The sequence below is a fragment of the Dromiciops gliroides genome, chromosome 4, assembly GCF_019393635.1.
Source record: "Dromiciops gliroides isolate mDroGli1 chromosome 4, mDroGli1.pri, whole genome shotgun sequence".
In the NCBI taxonomy this organism is placed as follows: domain Eukaryota; kingdom Metazoa; phylum Chordata; class Mammalia; order Microbiotheria; family Microbiotheriidae; genus Dromiciops; species Dromiciops gliroides.
The window spans coordinates 264,740,309-264,766,831 of NC_057864.1; the positions used below are offsets into that span (position 1 = coordinate 264,740,309).

General features: G+C 38.9%; 1 protein-coding gene across 1 annotated transcript in view; it reads left to right on the plus strand.

Moving 5' to 3' along the window:
- The window catches only part of OPN5 (opsin 5), a 65,167-nt gene that overhangs the window by 31,182 nt on the left and 7,462 nt on the right, over positions 1-26,523 (plus strand). Inside the window, exons 5-6 of the mRNA XM_043962585.1 lie at positions 277-518; positions 8,848-8,905. Coding sequence (XP_043818520.1) covers positions 277-518; positions 8,848-8,905 — 300 coding nt within the window. The remainder of the gene's footprint in view (positions 1-276; positions 519-8,847; positions 8,906-26,523) is intronic.

Below are 26,523 nucleotides of genomic sequence, written 5' to 3' on the forward strand. Positions count from 1 at the left end.
GGGTTGGAATTTATGGCCTAGGATATTCTTTGGAATTATACGTCTTTGCTGTTATGAAATATTAATGCCACTCTATGGGTACATGCAAAATAAAGCCTAGTTATATGGAGAGAGGAGAAGAAGATATGAGATGGACTCATTAGATTGTACATGGTCATTGTTTTTTGTTTGTTTCTTTTAATCATTTTATTGTTTTCCATATTTTGGGCCCCTGTTCTCCATGCAGTGTTGCACATCTGCTAATTGATTTTCTCATTTGTTATCTTTTCTCACCAGGTGGCAATGTTGATCTGTGCAGGGTTCCTCATTGCCTGGATCCCCTATGCCGTGGTGTCAGTGTGGTCAGCTTTTGGACAGCCTGATTCCATTCCAGTTCAGTTTTCGGTGGTGCCAACCTTGCTTGCAAAGTCAGCAGCTATGTACAACCCAATTATTTACCAGGTCATTGACTGCAAATTTGCCTGTTGCCAATCTGGTGGGCAGAAAGCAGCCAAGAAGGAATCTTTGAGGGATTACAGGTAACTTCTAAAAGGCGCTGACAAGGTTTACATTATATCTTCTTAAGTCAGAGATAAATTTTTGCCCAGAAACCAATAGATAGGATCAGGCTACTTTGGGCCGGTCTCATCTTTTGGTGAAGTGACATAGCCAAGCTGCAAGCTAAAAATGATGGTATCTTATATAGGTGTAGAATTCTGAACTTTGGACCAGAAGACCTGGCTTTAAATCCTGGCCCTGCCACTTAGAAGTGAATTGAGCTTGACTTTTCTTTCTGGGCCTTGGTTTCTTCTTCTGTAAAGGGAGGAAATATCTGACTGAGCTTCAAATGAGATGATGATAGCTCTTATTTTTATTTTTTTTTTTTTAGTGAGGCAATTGGGGTTAAGTGACTTGCCCAGGGTCACACAGCTAGTAAGTGTGTGTTAAGTGTCTGAGGCCGGATTTGAACTCAGGTACTCCTGACTCCAGGGCCGGTGCTCTATCCACTGCGCCACCTAGCTGCCCCCGATAGCTCTTATTTATATAGTACTTTAAGGCATTCACAGTGCCTTATGTCCATTATTTTATTTGAGGTGCATTATAATCTGTGAGGCAGATGTAATCATTACTCACTTTTTTCTTTGTGGGGCAATGAGGGTTAAGTGACTTGCCCAGGGTCACACAGCTAGTAACTGTCAAGTGTCTGAGGCTGGATTTGAACTCAGGTCCTTCTGAATCCAGGGCCTGTACTTTATCTGCTGTGCCACCTAGCTGCCCCATTACTCATTTTTAACAGATTGGTAAAATGAGGTTTCTAGAGGTTAAAAGTTTACCTAGTTATATCGCTAATAGGTGGCCGGGGCAGGATTTGAACCTAGATCTTTCAGCCTCTAAATCCAGAATTCTATCTGTTACACACTATTCTGCCACTAAGTAAGCCTTTGTTAAATGCCTATAACAGGCTAGGTAATGTCATCAGTGTTCTAACGTTTGCAAAATGTTTTACTGATGTAATTGTATTGTTTACTACTCACCAAATAGATTTAAAGAAAGCACATCTGGGCAATGTTTATATAAGGAGGTCCATTTGGTTTTTATTGGGGGGAGAGGAGTAACATTCAGTTTTTGATCCCATATCACCAGCGTCCACATAAATCTTTTTCGCTGGACTACTCACCTGTCTTTGTTGTTGTTGATATTCTATTGTTCAGTCATGTCCATTTCCACGGGACCCCATGGACTTTGTCCACGGGATTTTCTTGGCAAAGATACTGGAATAGTTTGCCCTTTCCTTCTCCAGTGTGTTCCTATTTTACATATGAGGAACTGGGCTTATAGGTGAGGTAAATAGGGCTTATTTATCAGGATGCCTAGAGATGGTCCTGGATGTTTTAAGGCAATTGGCTCTGTTCTATTTATGTCATTTGTCAAGGGGACTCACATCTCATCCCCTGGTGAGGTCTCAGAAGACCTTAGAATTGTTAGTCTATGGAGGGAGGGCAGGAGTGTTTGTATTGTAGGACCTTTCAGGGCTGGCCTTAGGCATAGAAGCAATAGGGGACTCCTCCTCTCTATTCTCCCAAACACTCTGCTCACTTGATGGCTCTCCAGATGGCTACTGCAAAAAACATCTTGGGCATGGCAACAGCTAGGTAGCACAGTGGGTAGAGCACAGGCCCTGGATTCAGGATGGACCTGAGTTCAAATCTGGCCTCAGACATTTGACACTTACTAGCTATGTGATCCTGGGCAAATCACTTAACCCTCATTGCCTTGCAAAAAAACCCACAAACAAACAAACAAACAAACAAAAAACTTTTTGGGCAGCTATGTGGAACAGTGAGTAAATAGAGAACTTGCCCTGAAGTTGGGAAGACCTGAGTTCAAATCTCACCTCAGGCACTTACTAGCTGTGTAACCCTAGGCAAATCACTTAACCTGAATTGCCTTAAAACATCCAGAGTCATCTCCAGGCATCCTGATATCTACCTTGCCACTGGACCCAAATGGATCTTGAGGAGAGAGTGAGGTTGGTGATCTTGCACAGCCCTTCCTCATTTAAAGAATCCAATTCACTGCAAGTCATGACATCACCGTGATGTCATGGTCCTCTTCTAGAATGAAGGACAAACAACAACAACAATAAAAGCTATCTTACATTGTCTTTTTATAAGTAGCACAGAATAATGGGAATGGTCAGAAGATCTAGATTTTAATTCCATTCTCTCTCTTACTAGCTGTAGAACCTTGGGCAAGTCACTTAACTTCTCTGAAACGTAGTTGTTTTCTCAGCTAGAAAGTGGGCATAATTATATATAATCCAGATTTTACTTACTATACATGTATTGTGTGTACTTAGATGGCCCCTCACTGTTCAAGAATCCTAGCCATAGACTTTTACGAATTCCCTACTGTATTCCTGATGGAGACAATTTTTTTTCCCTTTGTGGTAAGAATTCTGAATATGGAATCAGAGCACCTGGATTTGAATCCTGTCTCTGTCCCGTCCTATTGGTATGATCTTGACCAACTCATTTATCTGCTCTGGGACTCACTTTCCTCATCTGTAAAATGAGGAGATTGGATTATATATATATATAAAGTCTATTCTAGCTCTGAATCTATAATTCTATGATCTGCAAGCCCCCTACAGAACCCCCTCCATCAGATGATTAGCCTCTTACTTCACTGAGAAGATCAGTGTCTTCCTTTCCCCTCCTCTATTCTCTTCTGCATCGTCACTCACTCTGTGTTCCTTCCTGTTAGCAGTAGTATTTCTAAGCCTCACTAAGGCTAACTCTTCTGCCTATGAATGAATTAATCAATCAACTAAATGCCTATTGTGTGCCAGGCACTGGAGGTATTAAAAAATGGACCCTGGGGCAGCTAGATGGCACAGTAGATAGAGCACCAGCCCTGGAGTCAGGAGGACCTGAGTTCAGATCTGGCCTCAGACACTTAACACTAGCTGTGTGACCCTAGGCAAGTCACTTAACCCCAATTGCCTCACCAAAAAAAAAAAAAAATGGACCCTGACCTCAGGGAGCTTACTTTTACTGGGGAGATAACATATACTTATATAAATACGTGCTATGTACAAAATTAATAATAATAGCATTTATTTATCACTTTAAGGTTTTGAAAAGTGCTTTACTTATATTACTTACTAGAGCAACCTTATCTTTCCTATGAGGTGCTATTTATTATTATCCTTCTTCTTATTCCATATATTACATTCTATATGTTATATATCTGGGCATAAACTTTTTCCACTTGTGACCCCTTTTTGACCCAGAAATTTTTATGTGACCCTGGGTATACAGGTAGATAAAATATGTATCCAAATCAAACATTTATTGCCAAATTTTTCATGATCTTCATATTCAATTACATGACCCCATATGGGGTTTGACCCATAGTTTAAGACATTTATTATTATTATTATTATTATTATTATTATTACAGATGAGGAAACTGAAGCACAGAGATATTAAATGACAAATTAAGGGTCACATATCCAGTAAGTGTCTGAGACCTGAACTCAGGTCTTCCCAAGTAACTATCTGCTTTACCACCTAACTGTCAATTACATGGTTATTTGAGTGAAGGAAGCAGTATACCTCTATATTTCTCGGATTTTGTTTTCCTTGCCTCAGCAATTATTCTCTATCCATTTGGCACCTTCCCATTTATTTACAGACTCATTTTAGTGTCTACCATTTCTTTAAAAAGGTCTTAATGTTTCTTCCCTTTCTAGCTTCTGCTTTATTCCTCTATTTCCTTTCCCTGGTAAATTTCTTGCAACAACTGTCATTACTACCTCCCTCTATCACCTTAGCACACACTTTCTCTTGAATCTCTTTTAATCTGGTTTCTGCTGAAAGTCCTCTCTGAAAGGACATCAATGATCTCCTAATTGTTAAATCCAATAACTTTCTGCCTCTTCATCCTCTCTGACTTTCCTACTGCCTTTGACACTATTGATTCTGTAGCTTTTATTGAATACTCTTTCCTCAGTTATCTGTTGACACCACATTTGTCCTGGTTAACTTGAAGTGCTGGTCCTAGAGTCAAGAAGACCTGAGTTCAAATATGACATCAGACACTCACTAGCTGTGTGACCCTGGGCAGCTCTCTTAACATCTTTGTGCCTCAGTTTTCTCATCTGTAAAATGGGAATAGTCGGGGCAGCTAGGTGGTGTAGTGGATAAAGCACCGGCCCTGGATTCGGGAGTACCTGAGTTTAAATTTGGCCTCAGACACTTAACAGTTACTAGCTGTGTGACCCTGGGCAAGTCACTTAACCCTCATTGACCTAAAAAAAAAAATGGGAATAGTCCTCTCAGGATTGTTTTGAGGACCAAAATGCGAAAATATCACAAACCTTAAAGCACCATGAAAATGCTAGCTATTGTTATTATATTATCCTGTCTCCTTCTCTGACTCTTCCTCTTTTTCCTTGAAGTAGCTGTTCTCTATGGTTCTCTTTGAGGAACTTTTTACTTTATAGGGGTCATTGTGAGGCTCAGGTCAAAAAGAAACTGGAAAATGTTATACTAGAGAAGCAATAGTATTTTGTGAAAGTAGGGATGAGAGATAGCATGCCTTGGTGGGTGGAAAGCTGGCCTGGGAAATGGGTACAGGAAAACATGAGTTCAAGTCCTGGTGAATTGGGATATGTGACTGCCACACAGTGTCCCAGGCAATTCTTTTTTTTTTTTTTTTTTGTGGGGCAATGGGGGTTAAGTGACTTGCCCAGGGTCACACAGCTAGTAAGTGTCAAGTGTCTGAGGCCGGATTTGAACTCAGGTACTCCTGAATCCAGGGCTGGTGCTTTATCCACTGCACCACTTAGCCACCCCCCAGGCAATTCTTAAATTGCAGAATAGGGACAATCTGCCTTAGTGGTTGGAGCTTCTGCCCTGGGCCTTCCTGTGCTGATGGATTCCCAGGTCTTTTTTTTTTTTTCTTAAGTGCTATATAAAAGAAGACATTATTATTTTAAAGTTAAGTAAGGGCTTAATTAAAGGGAAATTTAAGTTGCTATCATTCATTTTCTCATTATATATAAAAGTAAGTTTTTAACAGAGCATGTACATATCTAATCAAAATGGCCCTTTTAACTGTTCTGCATAGCTGGTAACCTTTCTCTGTTCTTTTTTACTGGCTGGATCACATGGCTGGAGTATGCTTTCCTCAATTGCTATTGCCTTTGTTTCCAAATTATCTTGTATCCATTTTGTATGTGTGTGTATGTGTATGTGTATACACACATATATTAATGTTAGACTGTGTGCTTTTTTATGGTAGAGACTACTGTATTTTTGTCTTAATATTCCCAGGGCCTACCATAGTGCCTGACATACAGTAGGTGATTAATGAATGTTGGTTGCTCTATATATTGAGTAGGAAAGAAGGATCTTTTAGAAAGAGGGAGGTGCATGAACCAAAGCATGAAGAGTAATTTGATATGTTTTTTCTTTTTTGCCATAGTTTCTCATGTTTTTTTTAGCTTTATTTGATTAAAATTAAAAAGCATTTTGGTAAATACTTTGAACTCCAATAAAAATTTAACAAATAAAATGGGTGTCAACTGGACAGGGTAAAGTCCCTGTTTAATTTCATCTTTGTATCTGCTGCAGCACCGATTATGTAGTAGGTGCTCAGTAAATGTTGAATGTTGCTTCATGAATTGCGAGAATAACACTGCATTTATATAATTATACTAAACTTTTGAAATGAGATTCTCATGGGAGGGCAGGAAAAAGCTGGAATCACCAACTTCTATCCAGTTCTGGGAAAAGAAGAAATGATGCATCTGGCATTTGTATCACCATGTATCCATGACAAATGTGTATGTGCCTGGATTCAAAGTGGGACAGCTAGGTGACACAGTGTGCCAGGACTGAAGTCAGGAAGACAGTATCCTGAGTTCAAATGTAGCCTCAGATACTTACTAGTTGTATGACACAAGGCAAGTCACTTCACCCTGTTTGCCTCAGTTTCCTCATCTGTAAAATGAGCTAGAGAAGGAAATGGCAAAACACTTTAGGATCTTTGTCAAGAAAAGCCCAAATGGGGTCATGGAGAGTTGGGCCTGACTGACACAATTGAACAATGGCTGGATTCAAATGTTCATATTTTTGTCCAATGATGGAGGGAATATTTATTCCATAAATATTGGAGATGTAAAATGAAGGGTCAGGTAGCTAGGCAGCACAGGACATAGAGTGCTGGGCATAAAGCCAGGAAGACTCATCTTCTTAAATTCAAATCTGGTCGCAGATTCTTACTAATTGTGTCAATTAACCCTATTTGCCTCAGTTCCTTATCTGTAAAATGATCTGGAGAAGGAAATGGCAAAACTATTCCACTATCTTTGCTGAGAAAACCCTAGATGGGATCATGAAGAGTCAGATATGACTGAAAATTACTGAAATGGATTTATAGGTTCATATTTTTGGCCAATTGTGGAGAGAAAAAAATATTCCATAAGCATCAGAGATGTAAAATGAAGGGTCAGTACAGTTAGTAATTAAGCATTTATTAAATGTTTACTATACCAGGTAAACTGTTATATGTATGAAGAGAGAGAGAGAGAGAGAGAGAGAGAGAGAGAGAGAGAGAGAAAGAAAGAGAGAGAGAAAGGAAGGAGAAGAAGAAGAAGGAGAAGAAGGAGAAGGAGAAGGAGAAGAAGGAGAAGAAGAAGAAGGAGAAGAAGAAGGAGAAGGAGAAGAAGAAGGAGAAGGAGAAGAAGAAGGAGAAGGAGAAGAAGAAGGAGAAGGAGAAGAAGGAGGAGAAGGAGAAGAAGGAGAAGAAGGAGGAGAAGGAGAAGGAGAAGGAGAAGGAGAAGGAGAAGGAGAAGAAGAAGAAGAAGAAGAAGAAGAAGAAGAAGAAGAAGAAGAAGAAGAAGAAGAAGAAGAAGAAGGAAGAAAGAAGAACTTACATTCTAATGGGAATGACAATACATGGCCCTAGAGATGGAGGGTTGGGGCAGGAAATACCTTCTTTAGAAGGTAGGATTTGAGCTGAGTACTGATGGAATCCAGGGAAACTCAGAAGTGGATATGAGGAGGCAAGCATTCCAGGCCAAGAGGATAGCTAGTGGAAAGACTGAGAGATAGAAGATGGAGTGTTATATTTCAGAATAAAAAAAATGGGATGGTATAGCTAGGCTACAGAATGGGTAAGGAAGTAAAGGGTAAGAAGACTGGAAAGGTAGGAAGGCATTAGGAAGGGATACATATTTGAGGATATCGTGAAGGAAGAATAACAAGATCTGGATTGGTTCTGTAGACTAAGTGAGAAGGATGAGAATGACACAAGATCCTGAGTTGTGGAATCAAGAAGATCGCATCAACCTTGACAGTAATCGTAAAACTTAGAAAAGGGGAGGGTTTGGGGCAAAAGAATTCTGTTGTCGGACATGTTGAGTTTGAAATGCTCACAGGGCATCCAGTTCAAGATATCCAAAATGCAGTTGGTGATATAGGATTGTAATGTCGGATGGAGATTAGGGCTGGGCATAAAGTTATGGGGCTCATATACATAGAGATGATAATTGGACCATAGGAGCTGATTAAATCACTGAAGAAGATAATATAGAGATATAAAAGGACTCATGATTAGTGGTCATAAAATGGAGGAAGACTCAACAATGTAATGACTAGACTGATAGGAGAACCAGGAGAGAGCAGAATCATGAAAACCTAGGGAGGAAAGAGCATCCAGTAGGAGAATAGTGATCCCTTTTCAGCTAAAAGTAGAGGGAAATGATGCATAGGATCACATATTATAATATCAATACAATAACCATAGCTCTGGGGCATTTTGATAAATAGTTCTTAGCCTTTCTAAAGCAGAAGAGGATTATTGACTCAGTACATGCTGGTGAATAGGAAGTATCATTGTAATTTATTCCACATTTTAAGAACCCCTAGTATAGACTGGATGACCAATTGGCAGGTATATTGCACTAGAGATTTTTATTTACATAAGGGTTGGATTAAATGGCTTCTGAGTTCCCTTCTAATTCCAGAAATTCTGGGATATCCACACCAGAGCAGTAAAAAGTGCTTGTCTCTCATGAGGCTTGTTCAAAGACTTTCTTATATTTGTAGGCTTTATTATGGTAATTTTACTGGAATGAGAGCTCCTTGATCGCAGAGATTGATTTAGTTTTTGTCTTTAAATCTTCTGGATAGACAGTGTAGTGACTAGCACAGAGTAGGTTCTTAATAATGTTTGTTGATCAATTGTTTGATTTTCTTACTTCATGGCTATCTTTTTCCAAATGTTGTGAAAGAAAATTTCATGTTAATCAAACCTGTTTCATGAGATAGCATTTCATTTTTCTCCCCATCACAGGAGGCATACCGTGTCCACCATCAGGAAATCATCATCAGTGTCTGAAACCCATCAAGAGGTATGAAGATGGATATACATCCAGCATGCAAAAGTGCTCCTAAGGACGTTCATTTACTTCTTTGATTCATTATCACCAATATTTTCAGTTGTGAACATAATTTGTTTTTGCCTTTTAAGTATTTCTTTTAATTTAATCTCGTATTCTGCATAAAGTTTCTATAGGTTCAAACTTTCCACAAATCAGAGGGTGCTGGGATATTTCAGGGGAGGATGGAGACAAGAATCATGGGATTCTGTGTTGGGTTATATAATATTAGGTAAATCATTCCCTGTTGAGGTCTTTATTTTTATATTTCCTTTCCCTCAGCCTTTAAGATCAAAGGGTGGTAGGATTTAAAACTCAAAGGGACTTTAGAGGCTATCTATCTCTGTGGTCATTGCTGATAACTCAGCTTTTATAGGGAAAAAAATCCATGCCCCCCTGAACCTTCTTTAGTCAGCCTCAGAAGCTGAGAATGACATCTCTCTTACAACATGGAGGGACCTAGGCTTCCCAGCTCTTTCTTTTTTCATTTGCTAAACCCGGGTAGATATCAATGATCCCAGCTTTTTTTTTTCTCCCGACTCTCAGGAGAATCTCAATTAAAAAGCTTAGTTTAAACTGCATTGATTTTTAGAAAACATTAATTATGTAATTCTCTGCCACAAAGGATCTAGGCTAGACACATAATTTCAATTTTTGGTGTCTTATTTATTTATATCGTGGGAATGATTATGGGATGAAATACTTAGAGCAACACTCTGCATTTTCTAGACACTTTAAACATCCACTCAGCCAATACTTTACTCATGCCAGTGGGGAGGGCCATACTCCAGAGGCAACCATTCTCTAAAGTGTTCAGTCATTCTCAAGGGAAATTAGTTCTGTCTTAACTTTGCAATTGGGGACTTCACTTTCATCCCAGGATCTGATGACAAGGACAATTCTTGCTGAAGATAATTTCACACCAGTGAATTTTTCTCATCAAATTCTACTTAGTCATTGTGGGTATCATTGTCCTCCCTGTCTTTCTTTCTGCCCATCTGTCTCTCTGTCTCTGTCCTTTTCCCTTTCCTCTTCTTGTTTTCAAATGAAAACTACAGGTAATCAGAAGCTCTGTGTTAGGCTAGATGAACAAAGTAAACATGGAATTATCAGGATTGATTAGCCCTGTTGGCACTCCAGTTGTATTCCAATGGGATACATACTTGGTGAGATGGGAAATAGGGATTAAAAAGAAAAGTATGTATTGAAATAGGTAGGAAAAAAAGAAGAAAAAAGAAAATAATGATCTTTTTTAAGTGGAGAGAGTGGGAATAATAGGAAAAAAAGGAATAGAAAAAAACAGTTCAGGAAAGGATACATGGGGAGCGAAAAGATCAAGAGTGAGGAGATAGAGGTTTGAATCCTGACTGGTTACTCGTGCCTGGGCAAATCACTTTCCCCTCTGGGATTCATTTTCCTTCTTTGCAAAATGAAAGGTTTAGATTAGATGAGCCTCATGGGTCCCTTCCTGCTATGAATCCCAAGATCTCAGTGTAGATCTGGCTAAAAGGTAATAGTTTAGCACTGAAATTGTACAGAAGCTGGTGAAGTTGGAATATGTGGACCCTCACTTTTTTGTTGTTAAAATCAGACTTTTCAACTGGAATGTGGTACTTGGCAAAAATCTTAAAAGCACTTGTTTAAGTGCTTATTTACATTTGCTAGAGCTCTGAGGGAAGCTGCAACCTAACTTTTGCCTTCTATTTAACAATGCTATTCTTCCATTCAGTGGACTCACCTGGAAACATTTACCTGTAATCCCTGCTATTGGAAAGGCAAGGTTCGTGGATCACTTGAGTTTAGGAACTGTGAGATACAGTAGGGCTAAAGCCAATCAGGTGTCTTCATTAAGTCTAGTACCAAGATGGTGAGCCCCTATGGGGAGAGGAAAGCTACCAGGCTGCCTAAGTAGGGGTTAGCCAGCCCAGGTCATCAAAATAGAGAAGGTTAAATAGAGCAGATCAGTATTGGGATAGGGCCATGAGTCTGGGAAAAGGGAGAGCATTATTTTCTGATAAACAATATTGAAAGTGAAGAATTCTGTTGAATAAAATGAACGGTGGCACAGAGAGGAATATTCATTCTTGCTAAATGAGTCTTTTGCAGTGTTCTAATATGGTAAAATAGACAAGGTATCAGGATAGGTGGTTTAGGGATCACTGATCAGGGAAAGGCACAGGTGCCAGAGAAGTTCAGTGTGTGCCAGTTTCAAGGGATCCATGTGATTGTACCAACTGGGGCAGGTTGAAGAAAGAGATAGGAAAAATGGTCAGACAGCAAGTACAGGTGTCAGGATTCTGGTCCTTCCAAGAGAAAGCAAGAGAGCTAGTAGGGACAGCTAGCAGGGTATGCCTAGTCACTGATTTGACTAGATTGTAAGCTCCTTGAGGGAAGGGACCATATCTGATTTCATCTTAGTATCCTCAATGCGCCCAGCACATAGAAGATGTTTGTATGTGTTTGTAGAATAAAACAGAATTGAATTTATTCAGGTAGGGCCAGATGGGTAGATCATAAGACCAGAAGGACATCAAAGCCTGAAAGAACCAAAGGCAGAAGGGGGGGGTGTCAAGAACCAAATCAGGTAGTCAAGAGCCAGAGGTTCTGTAGGAGTTCAAAGAACAAAACAGCCACCTGGAAACAGGCCTGGAGCAAGGGCATGATCAGTTCATCACCTCAGCATCCAGGCTTCTAGTTGGTTCTTGTTTGGAGCCAATTCCAGGTTCTTTGGGCACTGCAGGTGGGAACAAGCAATTAGAAGCACTTGACTAAGGTTGAAAGTGTGTGGACAGATGACAAGCAGCAGTTATTGGCAGGTAAACCATGATATAAGGCTTGTAACAAAAATGTTTTTTCCTTTAAAAATACAAAAAAGGCAAGTGTGTATTATTATTATTAATAATAATAATAACAATAATTTGTTGAGGAAGGTACCAGCAGTTTTTAGACCCCTATTTCTGAAAGTCGGCAGCACAAGACTGAGCCAATCACACAAAACCTTTTGCTTTGATTCTAAGTCACCTTGAACTTCTTAGGCAACAGCTCCATGCTGAGACTTGCCATGCAGAAGTATTTGAATAAAAATTCTGAAAGTGAGAAATGCATTTGGCTGTGGGAGGTGTGTGAAGTATGACAAGAGAGAGGGGAGGGAGAGAGGGAAGAGATAGAGGGGAGAAAGAGGGCAGAGGGAGAGGGAGGGGAGAGAGCAGGGAGAGAGAGCCCGAGAAGGGAAAAAAAAAGAAAAAAGGAATAATTCCATATTCAGCAGTTTATGGTCTTCCTTTCCTTGAAGATCTTTTTGGTTGTATTTAACATGACCATTAATTAAAAGTTTATCATTCAACACTAATGATTTGTCAATGAAAACAGAAACTATTAACACAAAGCAGATTGCTTCTCCAAGGGCAGATCTGACTTGATATTGTCATCTTAGCTTTGTTCAGTTGGGTTCTTTGATTCTAAGTGATAGACGTTCAAGTAAAAATTTTATCACCTTACAGAATTTTATTTCCACTTTACTTGCTGTGACTAGGGTGAGTAAAAGGCCTGAATTAGTGGAGTTGGGTGGAAAACCTCTAAAGTTATGAATCTCAAATACATCTTAGATCTATTGTGTTTGGATCTATTACCTTTGAATGAGGGGGAGCCCATCCTTGAATGCAATGTTAGCTGTAGGAATGGGCAGCTAGGTGGCACAGTACATAGAGCACTGGCACTGAAGTTGGGAGGACCTGAGTTCAAACCTTACCTCAGATACTTACTAGCTGTATGGCCCTGGAGAAGTCACTTAACCCCAATTTCTTTAAAACATCCAGGGCCATCTCCAGTCGTCCTGATCTATCCCTCTCCCTCTCCCTCTCCCTCTCTCTCTCTCTATATATATATTGCTACTGGACCCAGATGGCTCTGGAGGAGAGGGAGGCTGGTGACCTTGCACAGCCCTGCTTCATTTAAATTCAATTCATCACAAGTCATGACATCACCCTGAGGTAATGGTCCTCCTATAGAATGAATAACAAATAATGACAACAGCTGTACCATCTTTTTACCCTGAGGATGTATTCCAAAGACAGATGGTATGGAATCACTCCCTCCTGCCCATGACTGAATGGATGTGGTACTTTGAGCATTAGACTTTGAGTCAGGAAGGAAGACCTAATTTCAAAAATTGCCTCAGGTGGGACAGCTAGGTGGCGCAGTGGATAGAGCACTGGCCCTGGATTCAGGAGGACCTGAGTTCAAATCCGACCTCAGACACTTGATACTTACTAGCTGTGTGACCCTGGGCAAGTCACTTAACCCTCATTGCCCCACAAAAAAAATGCCTCAGGCATTTAATAGTTGTGTTAACTAACTAACTGTTAACTAACTACTGTTCTGCCCATTTCCTCATGTGTAAAAATGAGAATAATAATAATAATACCTCCTTTCTATGGTTGTTGTGAGGATAAAATGAGATAATAATTATAAAATGTTTTGCAAAACTTAAAAGTACTACATAAATGTTGGATATTATTGGATATTATGGATATAAATTGGATATTGGATATTGGATATTGGATATAAATGTTGGATATTATTATACACCTTTACTTCCTTACCTGATCCTTATCTATGACTAGAAAATGGAGAACAAATTCTTAGTCACTCAGGGTCTTGGGTGGAAAATCCTTCCCCTCCTAGGTCAAGTCATGTTACATGAACTCAACTAGACTAAGATTTTTTTCCAGACCCTTAAATAGAATGAATGATGAAGGCACCTACTTTGCCAGCTGTCAGGGTTGATTCAATTTTGTCTTTGGAGAAGTGATGGCTCCCATAAGGCATTCAAATGCCTTCCTGTTTCACTTACCCAGATGCCATACTTTCAGACAGTGTTTCTCTTGACTGAATTCAACTCTTCAGATCTTTAGTTTTAGCCTGAGTATGATTATCTAATTTAGTTGGAGGCAGAGACTGCCCACAATTTGAGTGCAGACTGTTTGAAAGTATGAAAGGCATCTGATACTTGTTAAATGATAAACTAGGATATCATGTGGCCAGAACTGGGAACAGCTAGGTGGTGTAGAAGGAAGAGTGCTGGGCTAGACTAAGGAAGACATTACTTTATCCCTGCCTCAGATCCTTCCAAGTTATGTTATCCTGGGCTAGTCACTTAAGCAACCACAGTTTTCTTATCTGTAAAATGGGGAGAATCAAATAAAATAATTGATGGAAAACATTTAGCAAACCTTAAAACCTAAATAAATATTAATTATTACTGTTACTGAGGGATAGTTGGTTTGCTTTGAAGGATACTTTCAAACTCATTTAAGAGTAGAAGGTAGTGTGTCCAATAGGCAAAGAGATCTCTTTAGAGATCTGGTTGAGAATTATCCAGGTACAAACCTCTTAATGGTAATTTCAGAAGTTCTTATTCTATGAGGAAGTTTGGTTTGGTCAAAGCTTATTTTAGAATCTTATCCCAGGGCAGCTAGGTGGCGCAGTGGATAGAGCACTGGCCCTGGAGTCAGGAGGACCTGAGTTCAAATCTGACCTCAGACACTTAACACTTACTAGCTGTGTGACCCTGGGCAAGTCACTTAACCCCAATTGCCTCACTAAAAAAAAAAAAAAAAGAATCTTATCCCTAGGTTAGTCAAATACCAAAAAGAGCTTTTCTCTGTAGGAAAAGAAAATATAAAGTTAAAGAACCTGGGTTGGTTCAGATCCTATTTCTTATAACCTGTATGACCTTGGACAAGTCACTTAACTTCTTTTGGCCTTATTTTCCTCATCTATAAAATGATACGGTTGGACTAGATGGCTTCTGAGGTTCCTCTCAACTTTTTGTCTATGACCCTCAAATGACAAAATCAACAGACCAAAAAACATTTCCAAAGTGATACGGGTTTGTTTTGATAGGATATATCCAAATATTCTCCAATAATGGAACAGTCAACTTTGTGAAACTTTCAAGCAAGAGATATTTATTATGAAGAATAAAACAGGTATGAATTAAATTGTGATCTCACTGAAATTATTGAGGAAGATATGAGGCTCCCTCAAAAGAGCCACCCTGTCCAGCTCAATGAAGCAAATCTTGCTTTTTGACTTCATAGAGCCTCAAAAGGCAAGCAAGATTTTGTAGCATTTGCATCAAATGATCAAATGAGATAATATCTGCAAAGCTCTTAGCACAGTGCTTGGCACATAGCAGGTACTATGTAAATACTTATTACCTTCCTCTTGTTTTTCCTTTTTCCCATTAATAATAAAAATCAATTGCGATATTGAATTTTGTTAGATACCTATTATCATACAGTGACTAAATGGTTGAGAAAATCACAATTTACTACACAGAATCCCAGAGTCAGGAATCTCCCAGAACCTCAGAGGTCATTGAATCCAACTTCATGTTACCTGAAAAATGGAGCCCTTTGACATCATCCTTTTGTCAGGCAATCAATAAGCCTCTGTTTGAAAACCTCCAGGGATGAACAATTGTAGGAGGTTGTGTGGTGTAGTAGAGGGAATATAGGACTTAAAGAGAGAAGGCCTGTGTTCAAGACCCCCTATAGCATTTCCGGTATTGGGCAGTCACTTTACATCTTTGACCCTCAAGATTCTGATTGGTGAAATTGATTCAAGGAATGGTCTACTAGAAAGAGCTATAGCTCTTAGGAATTAGATGATTCATATTCTGTTTTTGGCTACTTGTGTGACTTGAGGCAAGGTATTCAACTCCCTGGACCTCAGTTTCCTCCTCTGTAAGATAAGGGGCTGCACTTAATGGCCTCTGGGGGTTCTTCTGGCTCTGGATCATTTTATGAAGGCAACTTACTGCCCAGGGCTATTTTAAAAAAGTTTATAAATATTGCAGCTTTGGAGAAATGTAGGCTGTCATTATCATTCCATTTCAAAGCAGCCTATTCCACTTTTAGAATGTTGTTCTTTATATCTAACTAAAATCTTCCTGCCTATAATTTTCTTTTAGTCCTGACCTCTGGGATCAAACTATTTTTACTCCTTCTTCCACATGACATTCCTTCAAATGTTGGTCTTTTTTTCTCAGATAAACATTTGCAACTTCTTTGGCCATTTCACTGTGACTTGGCACAAGTTCCTCCCATCACCATCTTGGTCATCTTCCAGCTGGACAAACTTCAATTTTTCAATGTACCTCTTTAAGATATGGTGCCAAGAAATAAGCACAATAATACATACATGTTTTGGTTAAAGAGCTGTCCAGGCCAGAATGCATGAGGATAATGTGGAACAGGTGTCATGAGGGTGGTAAATTTCTAGGGTCACATGGATGGCTACTATCGTGTTTATTGAATAAGTCTATTTCATCCAAAGAGTCATTAGGGAGCTCCATCAATCAGTAGGGTCATGGAGGCATATATAAAGTATGTGAAAAAATCTATACTATTCAATGATTCATGATTGGGTTATGTCTGCTTTAGGTGAAGGGTTTTCCGGTAGTTACTTTGGGTAGTCTAGAAAATGAGGCAGGCTAATTAGTTTCTTAGTGCCATCAGTTTATGAGTTTGGGGGACTAATTTAATTTAGTTTTAGTAAAATTATATTCTTCTACATTGTTAAAAATGGAAATCTTGCATTCAGAATAAGACATTCATAGACAATATCTAGGATCCCAGAAGAACTGCAATAAATGGGATGAAACCTGGACTTCTTTCATACTCAATTCCCAGTCAGGAAGTAGTATTTATCTTGGACAAGTTATTGAAATTGTTTGGGCCTTATCTTGTTCACCTGCAAAATGAGAGACATTGTTCTGGGTCATCTCCAGGGTCCTTTCCAGCTCTGACATTCAATGATTAGATGGTCTCTAAATCCAATAGAATTTGTTGAAAATTTATAAGCACCTACTGCATGCAAAAGCCAAAGCAACATGCTTTTAAAAGATACAGGGCCAAACGTGGAGACAGGAAAACCTGGGTTCAGGTTGTACCTATGTACTAATTGTGTGACCTTTGGCAAATGGCTTAACCTCTCAGTGCCCTGGTTTAATCCTAAAACTATAAGGGAAAGGTGAGTTGCTGACCTGTCCAAGTGAAAAGAACTTTGACACTAGGGTGTCCATGCCTCAATGAAATCACAAGTCTGGACAAAAAAGTGTAGAGCATTGAATTAGGGACTGGAGACCATTCTTTCAACTTTATTAGCGATAGCTTATATTTAAATGTCTCTTTATAGTTATAAAGTGCAGTTAAGGTACATATTAGAAAGATCCTTTCATTCTATTGTTCCCCCTTTCCTGAAGGCTATGGGCCATGGTAAAGATTCACAGCAATGGAAGAGGAGGTGAGGGTTGGGGTGAGGGGGGAATTTGAACCAAATAGCCAAATGAAACCTTACCTGTCCATTCATTTTAGGCAGGACCACCTCCAGGTGCTTCATTATTTAATTTATGCATTTAACATATGATTTTTTGTTCTAGAATTTTCTTTCTATCTTGGGGGTGCATCCATTTTGTCTGCCTCCAATTAAATCTCTTAGAGGACAGCACTTTAATTTACTTTGCATAATTTCTATCACTAGACTACGCATAAGTAATATTTTTTGGCTGCTACTTAACATGGGATGGTAGGATACATGTTAAGAACATCTCAATGTCATCCCAAGATAGGGAGCCTATCCACATTTGTTTCGCATAGGTGAATATTGACTTTGATAAGATCATGTTGTTAATTTCCCAATAGAGAAAGTGTGGAACAATAGAAAAAGGTTAGATCAAAAATCAGCCTTGGGTTCTGGTCATATTTCATTACATCTAGTCATTTGACAGCTATGTAACCTGGACCTAGTCCCCATGAATTTCTTAGCCTCAAATGCCTTATATGTAAAATGAGGAGGTTGGACTGGCTGGCCATGACAGCTCTTCCTAATTCCAGCATTTTAAAACTTAATGCCTCTCGCCTGTAAGAGACCAAGTAGAGCTGATAGGCAGCTTATTTAATAAATTTTCAAGTGAAAAAAGATCCAAATCAAATTAGAGAAAATGGATGCTATCACCCCAACATGGGCACTCCCATACCTGCCTCCTAGCTGTTTCAGAACTTGACAAACACTTAAGAGAAATGTTACTGCACATGTCATTTAGAGGCACTAGAGGATTAGTGCAAAAGGTCCTGGACTTCAGGTCAGGAGGTTTTCCTGACATTTCCAAACCAGAACCTTGTATACTGCTCTGTCTCTGGGAACCTGGGCTCTGAGCTTTCACCTTTTTTTTTTTTTTTTTTTGCTAGAACCAGACTCATGTCACTTCCAAAACATGCGTCATCTTCCCTCATATAATGAAGGCTCATAAGGGAATGGATGTTTGGATCTGTATTTGTATCTACAGTGCTTACTACCTTTCCCAGAACATAGAAAATACTTAATAAATGTTTTATCATTCATTTATTCATTCATTCCCGGTTCTGCTAATAAGTTAGCAAGCATTCGTTGATAAGAATTAGCTGTGTGACCTTACACAAAGTATTCTACTTCCCTGAACCTCAGTTCCCTCATCTGTAAAATGAAAGGTTTGGACTAATTGGACTTCTATGGTACCCTCCAGCTTTGAATCCTGGATGATTTCATCTTAGTTTTCTTTTGCAAGAAGAGGGGATTAGTTTAGATGAGTTTTTAAGTTCCTTCCAAGTCTCCAGTTCTAAAATTCTATAAATATCTATGGTTCTATGAAAATTAAGATAAGCCCTGGCAACTGTGAGTTTTACTATATTTCAATAAGTTCTTAAAAACATTTGGTGAATTGACTTGAATTAAATTCATGGTTTGATGGAAAGAGAACTGAATTTTTTGTAGGAAAGACCTGGAACCAAATTAAAGGTGAGTAGGTTGGGAGAACATGACATAACCTCAAAGTGAAATATAGTACTATTGATGGTAGATCAGGAATATGATAATTATTATTTTTTTTTTTAGTGAGGCAATTGGGGTTAAGTGACTTGCCCAGGGTCACCCAGCTAGTAAGTGTTAAGTGTCTGAGGCTGGATTTGAACTCAGGTACTCCTGACTCCAGGGCCAGTGTTTTATCCACTGTGCCACCTAGCTGCCCCTGATCAGGAATATAATTATATTAGGGCAACTAAGTGGTGCACTGAATAAAGAACTGAACTTGGCATCAGGAAGAACTGAATTCAAATTGTACTTCAGCCTCTCAATAGGTGGGCAAGCCACTTCTTTTTGTTTCAGTTTGTTCATCTGCAAAATAGGAAAACCAATAGCTCCTACCTCAAAAGATTTTTGTGAAGATCAAATGAGATCATATAAGCAAAATGCTTTGTCAACCTTAAAGTGCTATAGAAATGCTAGCTTCATTATTATTATTAGCCAGTGGAGAAGCAGATATTGTGGATGGGATTAATGCTTCTGTACCCAGAGAAGGTATTTTAAAATTTATAAAAAATTAAAAAGTTAATATTTTTATAGCACTTTAAGGTATAAAAACACTTTCTTTATTACAACATAGAAAGGTAGGCAGCATAAGAATTATAAACTCTGGGGGCAGCTAGGTGGCAAAGTGGATAAAGCACTGGCCCTGGATTTAGGAGGATCTGAGTTCAAATCCAGCCTCAGACACTTGACACTTACTAGCTGTGTGACCCTGGGCAAGTCACTTAGCCCTCATTGCCCTCCCCCATACAAAAAAAAGAACTATGAACTCCATTCTACAGATGCAGAAACTGAAGCTCATGGGCAAGTTGACTTGCCCATAGTCAATTAACAAATTGTTGGAGAAAGGTCCTGTACACCGATTCTTCTGACTTCAAGTCCAAATTAGTTTTTCTATTTCACTGAGCTGGCTGGTTAAGGAAGGGGCAGAAAATTAGGCTTTCTGGTAAGACAAATTCACATTTCTCTTTAAGTGTAAATCACATTGATCTCAACTCAGTAGAAATTGCCTGATTATTGGAAATGAAGTTTCTTTGTTCCCACTCTTTGAAACCCTCTGTCTCCAGGGAATTAATTCACTTAGAGGTTTTATAAGGCTAAGCAGGACATTGACTAGAGCAATTTGAATTAAGTATTCATTAACTGGAATCTTTGACTTACAAGGATTCTCTCTGCCCCCAACATCAAGTATTAGAGAGGAAGGACTCTTTAAGATTACCCAATCCAACCTCCTCATTTTACAGGCAAAGGAGCCAAGGTCCAGATAAAGAAGTGACTCAACTTAGGCAGTGGTCAAATTGAGACTAAAATCAAGATTTCCAGAATCCTTGGCTAGGTGGTCTTTCCAGCATACCACACTGCCTCCTGTGTTGTCTATCAGTGCTTACTTTTGCCCTGCAGGAGAAACAAAGGAGAAGTAACCTTAGGAACGTTTCAAAAGTTATTCTCAGGTGAAGAGTAAAGTCAATGAGACTGGCAGAATTGAGGAGTGAAACAGAATCTTCAGAGGATGGAAAAAACCCAAGTAGCCTGTAAATTTTGAATAGATTGTAAACACATAATAGATGAATGAGATAGGCTTGCCAAGAGGCTCTTAAAATGGTCCAGTTGGGAAATGACTAATGCATGAACGCAAATCTTAGAGGCAGGCAAAGTTAGAGATCTGCGAACTTTCTAAAGGTTAAATAAGTGATAACAGCATTTTATTAATGCGCCCGAAGTAAGTCTCAACTATTAAATACATGATATGAATGTATAAGTGCCTTTAATTGGACATGATTAAAAATAATGAGATATGTTTAAAATAACGACAGTGGAGAACAAAATAGCAGTTAGGAGGTATTGGTCTAGAAAGCCCAAAGTGATAGGTGCCTCGTGATTTCCTTTAATCAATAGAGAGAATACTTTTCATGTAACGAATTGGGCACTTGAGCATATGAAATGAGTTACAGACCAATAGGACTTCTAGTCTCTCTAGATTTCCTGGCATCTAGAAACTTTGGAACTCCCACAGGACAGTATCAGCCAAATAGAAGAATGTGTTGCAATCCTTCAAGTATGTACCATGGGATCATGACTGGTAATCAACTGAATGCTTGATTTCAATCTACTCTCTATTTTCAAAGGACCCTTGGACAAGATAACCTTCTTGTGCTTCAGTATTCTCATCTGTAAAATGAAGTGGTTGAACTAGATGGCTTCTGATGTCTCTTCTAGCCCTAGATTTACTATCCTATGGTCCTACCCACCTCTGGGTCATTCCACTGCTCATTAGCACTTCCAGAGGGGTTATAAGGGAAAGGAGATGAAAATCCAACTGTCAAATAGTATCCCATTAGTACCTTTATTAGAAAGGTGTAGTGCGAGAAGAGTTAGGAAGTCATAAAGTTTATTTAATTTGTGTCCATGTCATGTTCTAGCTTTCCTCTTTCCTCAGTCATCACAAATACTTGTCATTCTATGTCCTAGTTTCCTCATCTATTGATGAACTAGTTGAGAATAGACTATATTCTTTTTGTATACTGAGAACTTCATCCCTAGATCAGTGACATAAGCAGAGTCTAATTTTGTCCATAGAAAAAATTCACAAACTGAAAGACATAGGTGTGTGGGTATTGATGTATGTATGCCACTGGAGGGAGTATGTGGATTGATGAGATGAGAGATCCATTTAAGTATTGAAATAAGTATGTATAAATCTTAGTAGGTTTTTCATTATTCTCATTTCTGTGTCCCCCCCCCCCGCCCCCATGCCCAGGATTATATGTTCTATTAGAAAGAGCACTGGATTTTGAGTTCACAGTTATTGGTTCAGGATTTTTACATATAGTTATTTTTGCTGAGTCTAACATTGAGTAGTGACTCTAACTTACTAATGCTTTCTCATGGTGTAGGAAGGAAGCACAGTTCTAAGCCATGGAAAAATACAAAGTTTTACTATATATAATACACTCATCTATCTGGATCTATGTATCTGAATCTATTTATTTATATATCTACTTACCAACCCACCCTACTTATTTATCAATATATACACACATAAATGTATACACATACACACACACATATATATGAATAATACCAAGTATCCAATTATATATGTATGTATATATATGTATACACACATATATGTGTGTGTTTTTGTTTTTCAAAATCCTTTCACATCTGTTACCTGGAGAATAAATCACAGTATCACAGACTTAGATGAGACCTCAAATGTCATCTAGTCTATTCTACTCATTATACTAGATAAGGAAGTGAGGCCCCCAAGTTGAATGACTTGCTCAAGGTCTTAGAGGTAGTAAGTATTTGAGGCAGGATTTGACCCAGGACCTCTTTCCATTGTACTACACAATGTGGAACAATGGAAAGAATACTAAATTTAGAGTCAGAAGCCCTGAATTAAATTCTTGGCTCTGCCATTTGTGAACTGTTGTATCTCCCGGCAAGTCACTTCACTTCATTTACCTTTTCTGTAAAATAGAGATAACAGTGCTTAGACCACCTATCTCATAGCACTTGGTAAGAGAATATTTTCACATACTTTAAAGTATTGTAGAAATTTCAATTGTTAATTTCTGAAGAAAGGAGAGGGTTGGACTACATGATGTCTATGGTTTCATCTAGCTCTAAATTCTTCTGCTCCCATCTGCCTAGAAAGTATTATTGTGTCCTTTTGACAGTCAAAGAAACTGAGACCCAGAGAAATGAAATGACTTACCTGTGACCATAGAGCTAACTCTTGACGATGCCAGGATTCAAGTCCATGGTACATGTGGCTTAGGAGTTGACATTAGTGTTACACTCAAACACACCATGGTTTGTGACTTAGATTCCTTTAGACTCTTGCTGAGTCTAGGACAATATGAACATAGGAGGGAAGGAGAAAGAAAGTGGGGCAACAACTTTGGGATAGGCAGCCTAATAATATTTGTTGTTGTTTCATCCTTTCAGTTGTATCTAACTCTTTGTGACCCCATTTAAGGGTTTTCTTGGCAAAGATACTAGAGCAGTTTACCATATTCTCCAGTTCATTTTATATATGAAACAGAGGCAAACTTGACCAGGGTCACACAACTAGTAGGTGTCTGAGGATGGATTTGAACTCAAGAATAGTCTTCCTGACTCCAGGTCTGGTGCTCTGTCCACTTTGCCATCTAGCTATCTTTATCTTCAGACAAAAGACCAGAAGGAGGCTGAGTCATTTCTGGGACTGACATTTGAGTACTCTCAAATGTATCTGGGAAATACTGTAGAGAGGAAGAAAGAGGAAGTCAAGAGAAAAATGGAACTAACCTGATTGTCTCTCGATTATTCAGACCAAGGAATGCCACTGTCCTCTCAATTTCCCCACTCCTTCATTCCTTTAACTCTATGGTCTGGAAACCTTTAGATGAAACCCTGCACTCACTTTTGTCATCCTGGGACCAACCCAGCTCCTGGGGGAAAGAGGGAAATATTTGGAGCTGCCTGAATTAAAAGTCAGATTAGGCATCAGTGTAAGAGGTCTGAGGGCTGCCTGTCTGCATCATTCTGCTCAATGCCTTTTTTCTTCAAGGAACATTTGAGTTACAGAAAATTAGTTAAATCTAGGCAACACATGAAGTACACTTGCCTGAGTGTAAAGCTGTATTTTCACACCTATTAAGGAATCTTGTCACAGTAGCATACAATCATAAATTTAGATGTGAAAGGGAACATAAGCTTCACCTAGGCCAAGACCCTCATTTTACAGATGAGGAAACAGGCTTAGAGAAGGATCTTAGAAGAAATGACTTGCCCAAGCTTATATACAAATAAGTAGCACAAAGCCTTCGCTGATGAAGGCAAAAAATACTTAATGTAAAACTATGGCAAGCTTGGTTGTTCACACAGAGACAAAAAGAGGCAAATTCAGAGGTCTCAGGTTCACAAACACAGGACTTTTCCAAAACTAAGTGAAAACAGTGAAGGAACAAGGGGCCAACAAAGAAGTTGATTCCTGTGGATTTGCTGCTTTCAGTATGCCTTGAATAGTTCTCAGAGACAGCAGATTCACACCCAGTGATTGATTGATTCAACAAACACCTGTTAAGTGGCTATTATTTGCAATGCAGTAGTGAGTAGGGACTAGATTTGTGATTTCATTGGCTTAGGGAATACCTTAGCGAGGAAAATCCATCTTGCCAATGTAGGTCAGCAACTTCTCTGCAATTTATAGCCTTAGAGAAGTGTTTAGATCAAAGCTTCTTAAACTGTGGGTTGTGACCCCATATGGGGCTGAGTAATTGAATGTGGAGGACATGAAAAATTTGCCAACAGTAAAAAGATTATGTATACCTATTTATTTTACCTATATACCCAGGGATATGTAAAAATTTCTCTGGTGAAAGGGGTCATGAGTGAAAAATGTTTAAGAAGCCCTGGTTTAGATCACTGAGATATCAGGAGACTTGTCCAGAGTCACACAGCCACTATTTTTCATAGGTGGTGGGACATGAACCCAGGTCTTCCTGATTTTAAGGCCAGCTCATTATTTACTACGCTGTATTGCCTCTCATGGCCATTGGAAATACAAAGACAAAAGCAAAATGGTCTCTACCTTCAAAGAGCTTATAATATACTAGAGGTGGGGTTGGGAACTACTGTGCACAGACAACTAAATTTTTAAAAATTTATGCAATAGGGGACAGCTAGGTGGCAAAGTGGATAAAGCACTGGCACTGGATTCAGGAGGACCTGAGTTAAAATCTGACCTCAGACACTTGACACTTACTAGCTGTGTGACCTTGGGCAAGTCACTTATTCCTCATAGTCCCACCCCTAAAAATTGTGAGATAAATGTAGAATGCTATGAGTAAGGAGGGCTTAGTACAGAGAGATCTGGGAAGGCCTTATGTCAGAGATAGCAATTGAGCTGAGCCTTAAATAAAGCTAGGAGATGTCAGAATCAAGAAGGGAGGCAGAGAGAACATTTATCATGTGTATAAACATAGAATGTCATGAATAAAGAATAACAAGCAGGCCCAATAACCAAAATTCAAATGTTACTATTGCTTAAGATTTAGCATGGCCAACTAAAATACGAGTCACTTTTGTTGAATGTTTTTTCTAGCTAGATCTCCAGAATAAATGAGAAGTGAATATTTGGATGGGTGGTCTCCAACAACAAACAAAACCACTCCATTAAAATAGGTCAAGGAAAACACATTTAATAGCCTTCTTCCACATATGGTAATTAGAGGGGGTATTTCAATAGGTTGTAGTCAATGTCTGGGCTAACTAATAAGGACTTGAGTTAATATAAATTGTAGTTGACTAGGAAAATGTCATAGTGACAATTAGAATTTAAGAGATGAAGAGTGTGGTGCGTTGATATCATTATTTACTTTGCTTATTATTATATTAAAGTTAGGTTTATGTTTCAAGCCACATGATCCAGTGAGCAGGCCTCATCAAAATGGGAGATGTTATTATAATCTAGGAATAGTTGTAAAAGAACTGGTTTGGAATCCAGGGGCCTGAGTTCAAAGCCTGATTCTGCTATTTGCTCCCTATATCACATTGGACAAATCACCTTACTTCTGTAAAGGTCAAGTTTTCCTCTTTGCAAAGTGAAGAGGATTCATTAATTCTAAATCTCCAAGTCCCAGGAACAGAACCTTAAGCATAGTAGGTATTTAATATTTTATTTTATTTTATTTTTGGATGACATTGGACTAGAAGAGAAATGCAGCCAGCGTGAACCTGGAAATATTTGATTGGTCGATGAGATCCAAGGAGATGAGACACTGCTCTGTGGAGGAGAAGCCAAGAGCCTATCTAGGGAGGAGAATAAACAATACACAGATGAGTAGAGGGAGAGCCATTCAAAGAGCAATGAGCCTCAGGAAAAACCAAAGGGGAAATGGTGGGATGCACACTAAATACCAACTAAATATCAGAGTGCAGTGATGCTAAGATAAGAGAATCAAATAATTTTCAGCACTGCTACCTATGTGGGCGATTTCAATTTCTGAGGGAGAAATAGCACATACTGCTGTAGTGGAGGTGTCCAAAGGGGCAATTGCTCATCTTCTGGTTTTCTTATGCTATGATTGGTGTTAAATAATAACAACAGAAGCAGCAGCAGCAACAACAACAAAAAACCCACAAAAAACCCAACAACAAACAACAGCAATGTCCCTTCTAGGTTCCCAAGGAACTCTGCTTTACACAAAACTTCAAATCTACTAATTTTCTAAGCACTCTCATGGTAATAAGACTCATCTATGTTTCACTGCTGGAGACACTGTGATTCAGAGAAGTTTGGTGACCTGTCCATAGATATAAAGAAACCTAATGACAGCCAGAGTCCTGCTCCATTACTGGAGGGAGACAAGAAAGGTTATTGTTTAATTCATCACCAGTTTAAATGATGGGTTCTTCGAGTAGATATTGTTCCCACTTCTGTGACGTAGGGAGCATCTGTATAATGATGTGCTTAATAAATGTTTGTTGAATTGGATTGAGTTGAATTGAACCTGGAACATTGCTAATGGTCAACAAAACAATCTTGGTGAGGAAAAGGGAAATATAAGGATGTGATAAATTATATAGAACCCACAAGTGACTGAGGGGAAGCTTACAAAGAAATATTTGGAAATGGTGTCAGAAATTAGAATTGCCTCAGCAATAAATGCCTCAATTAGGAGAGATACACAATA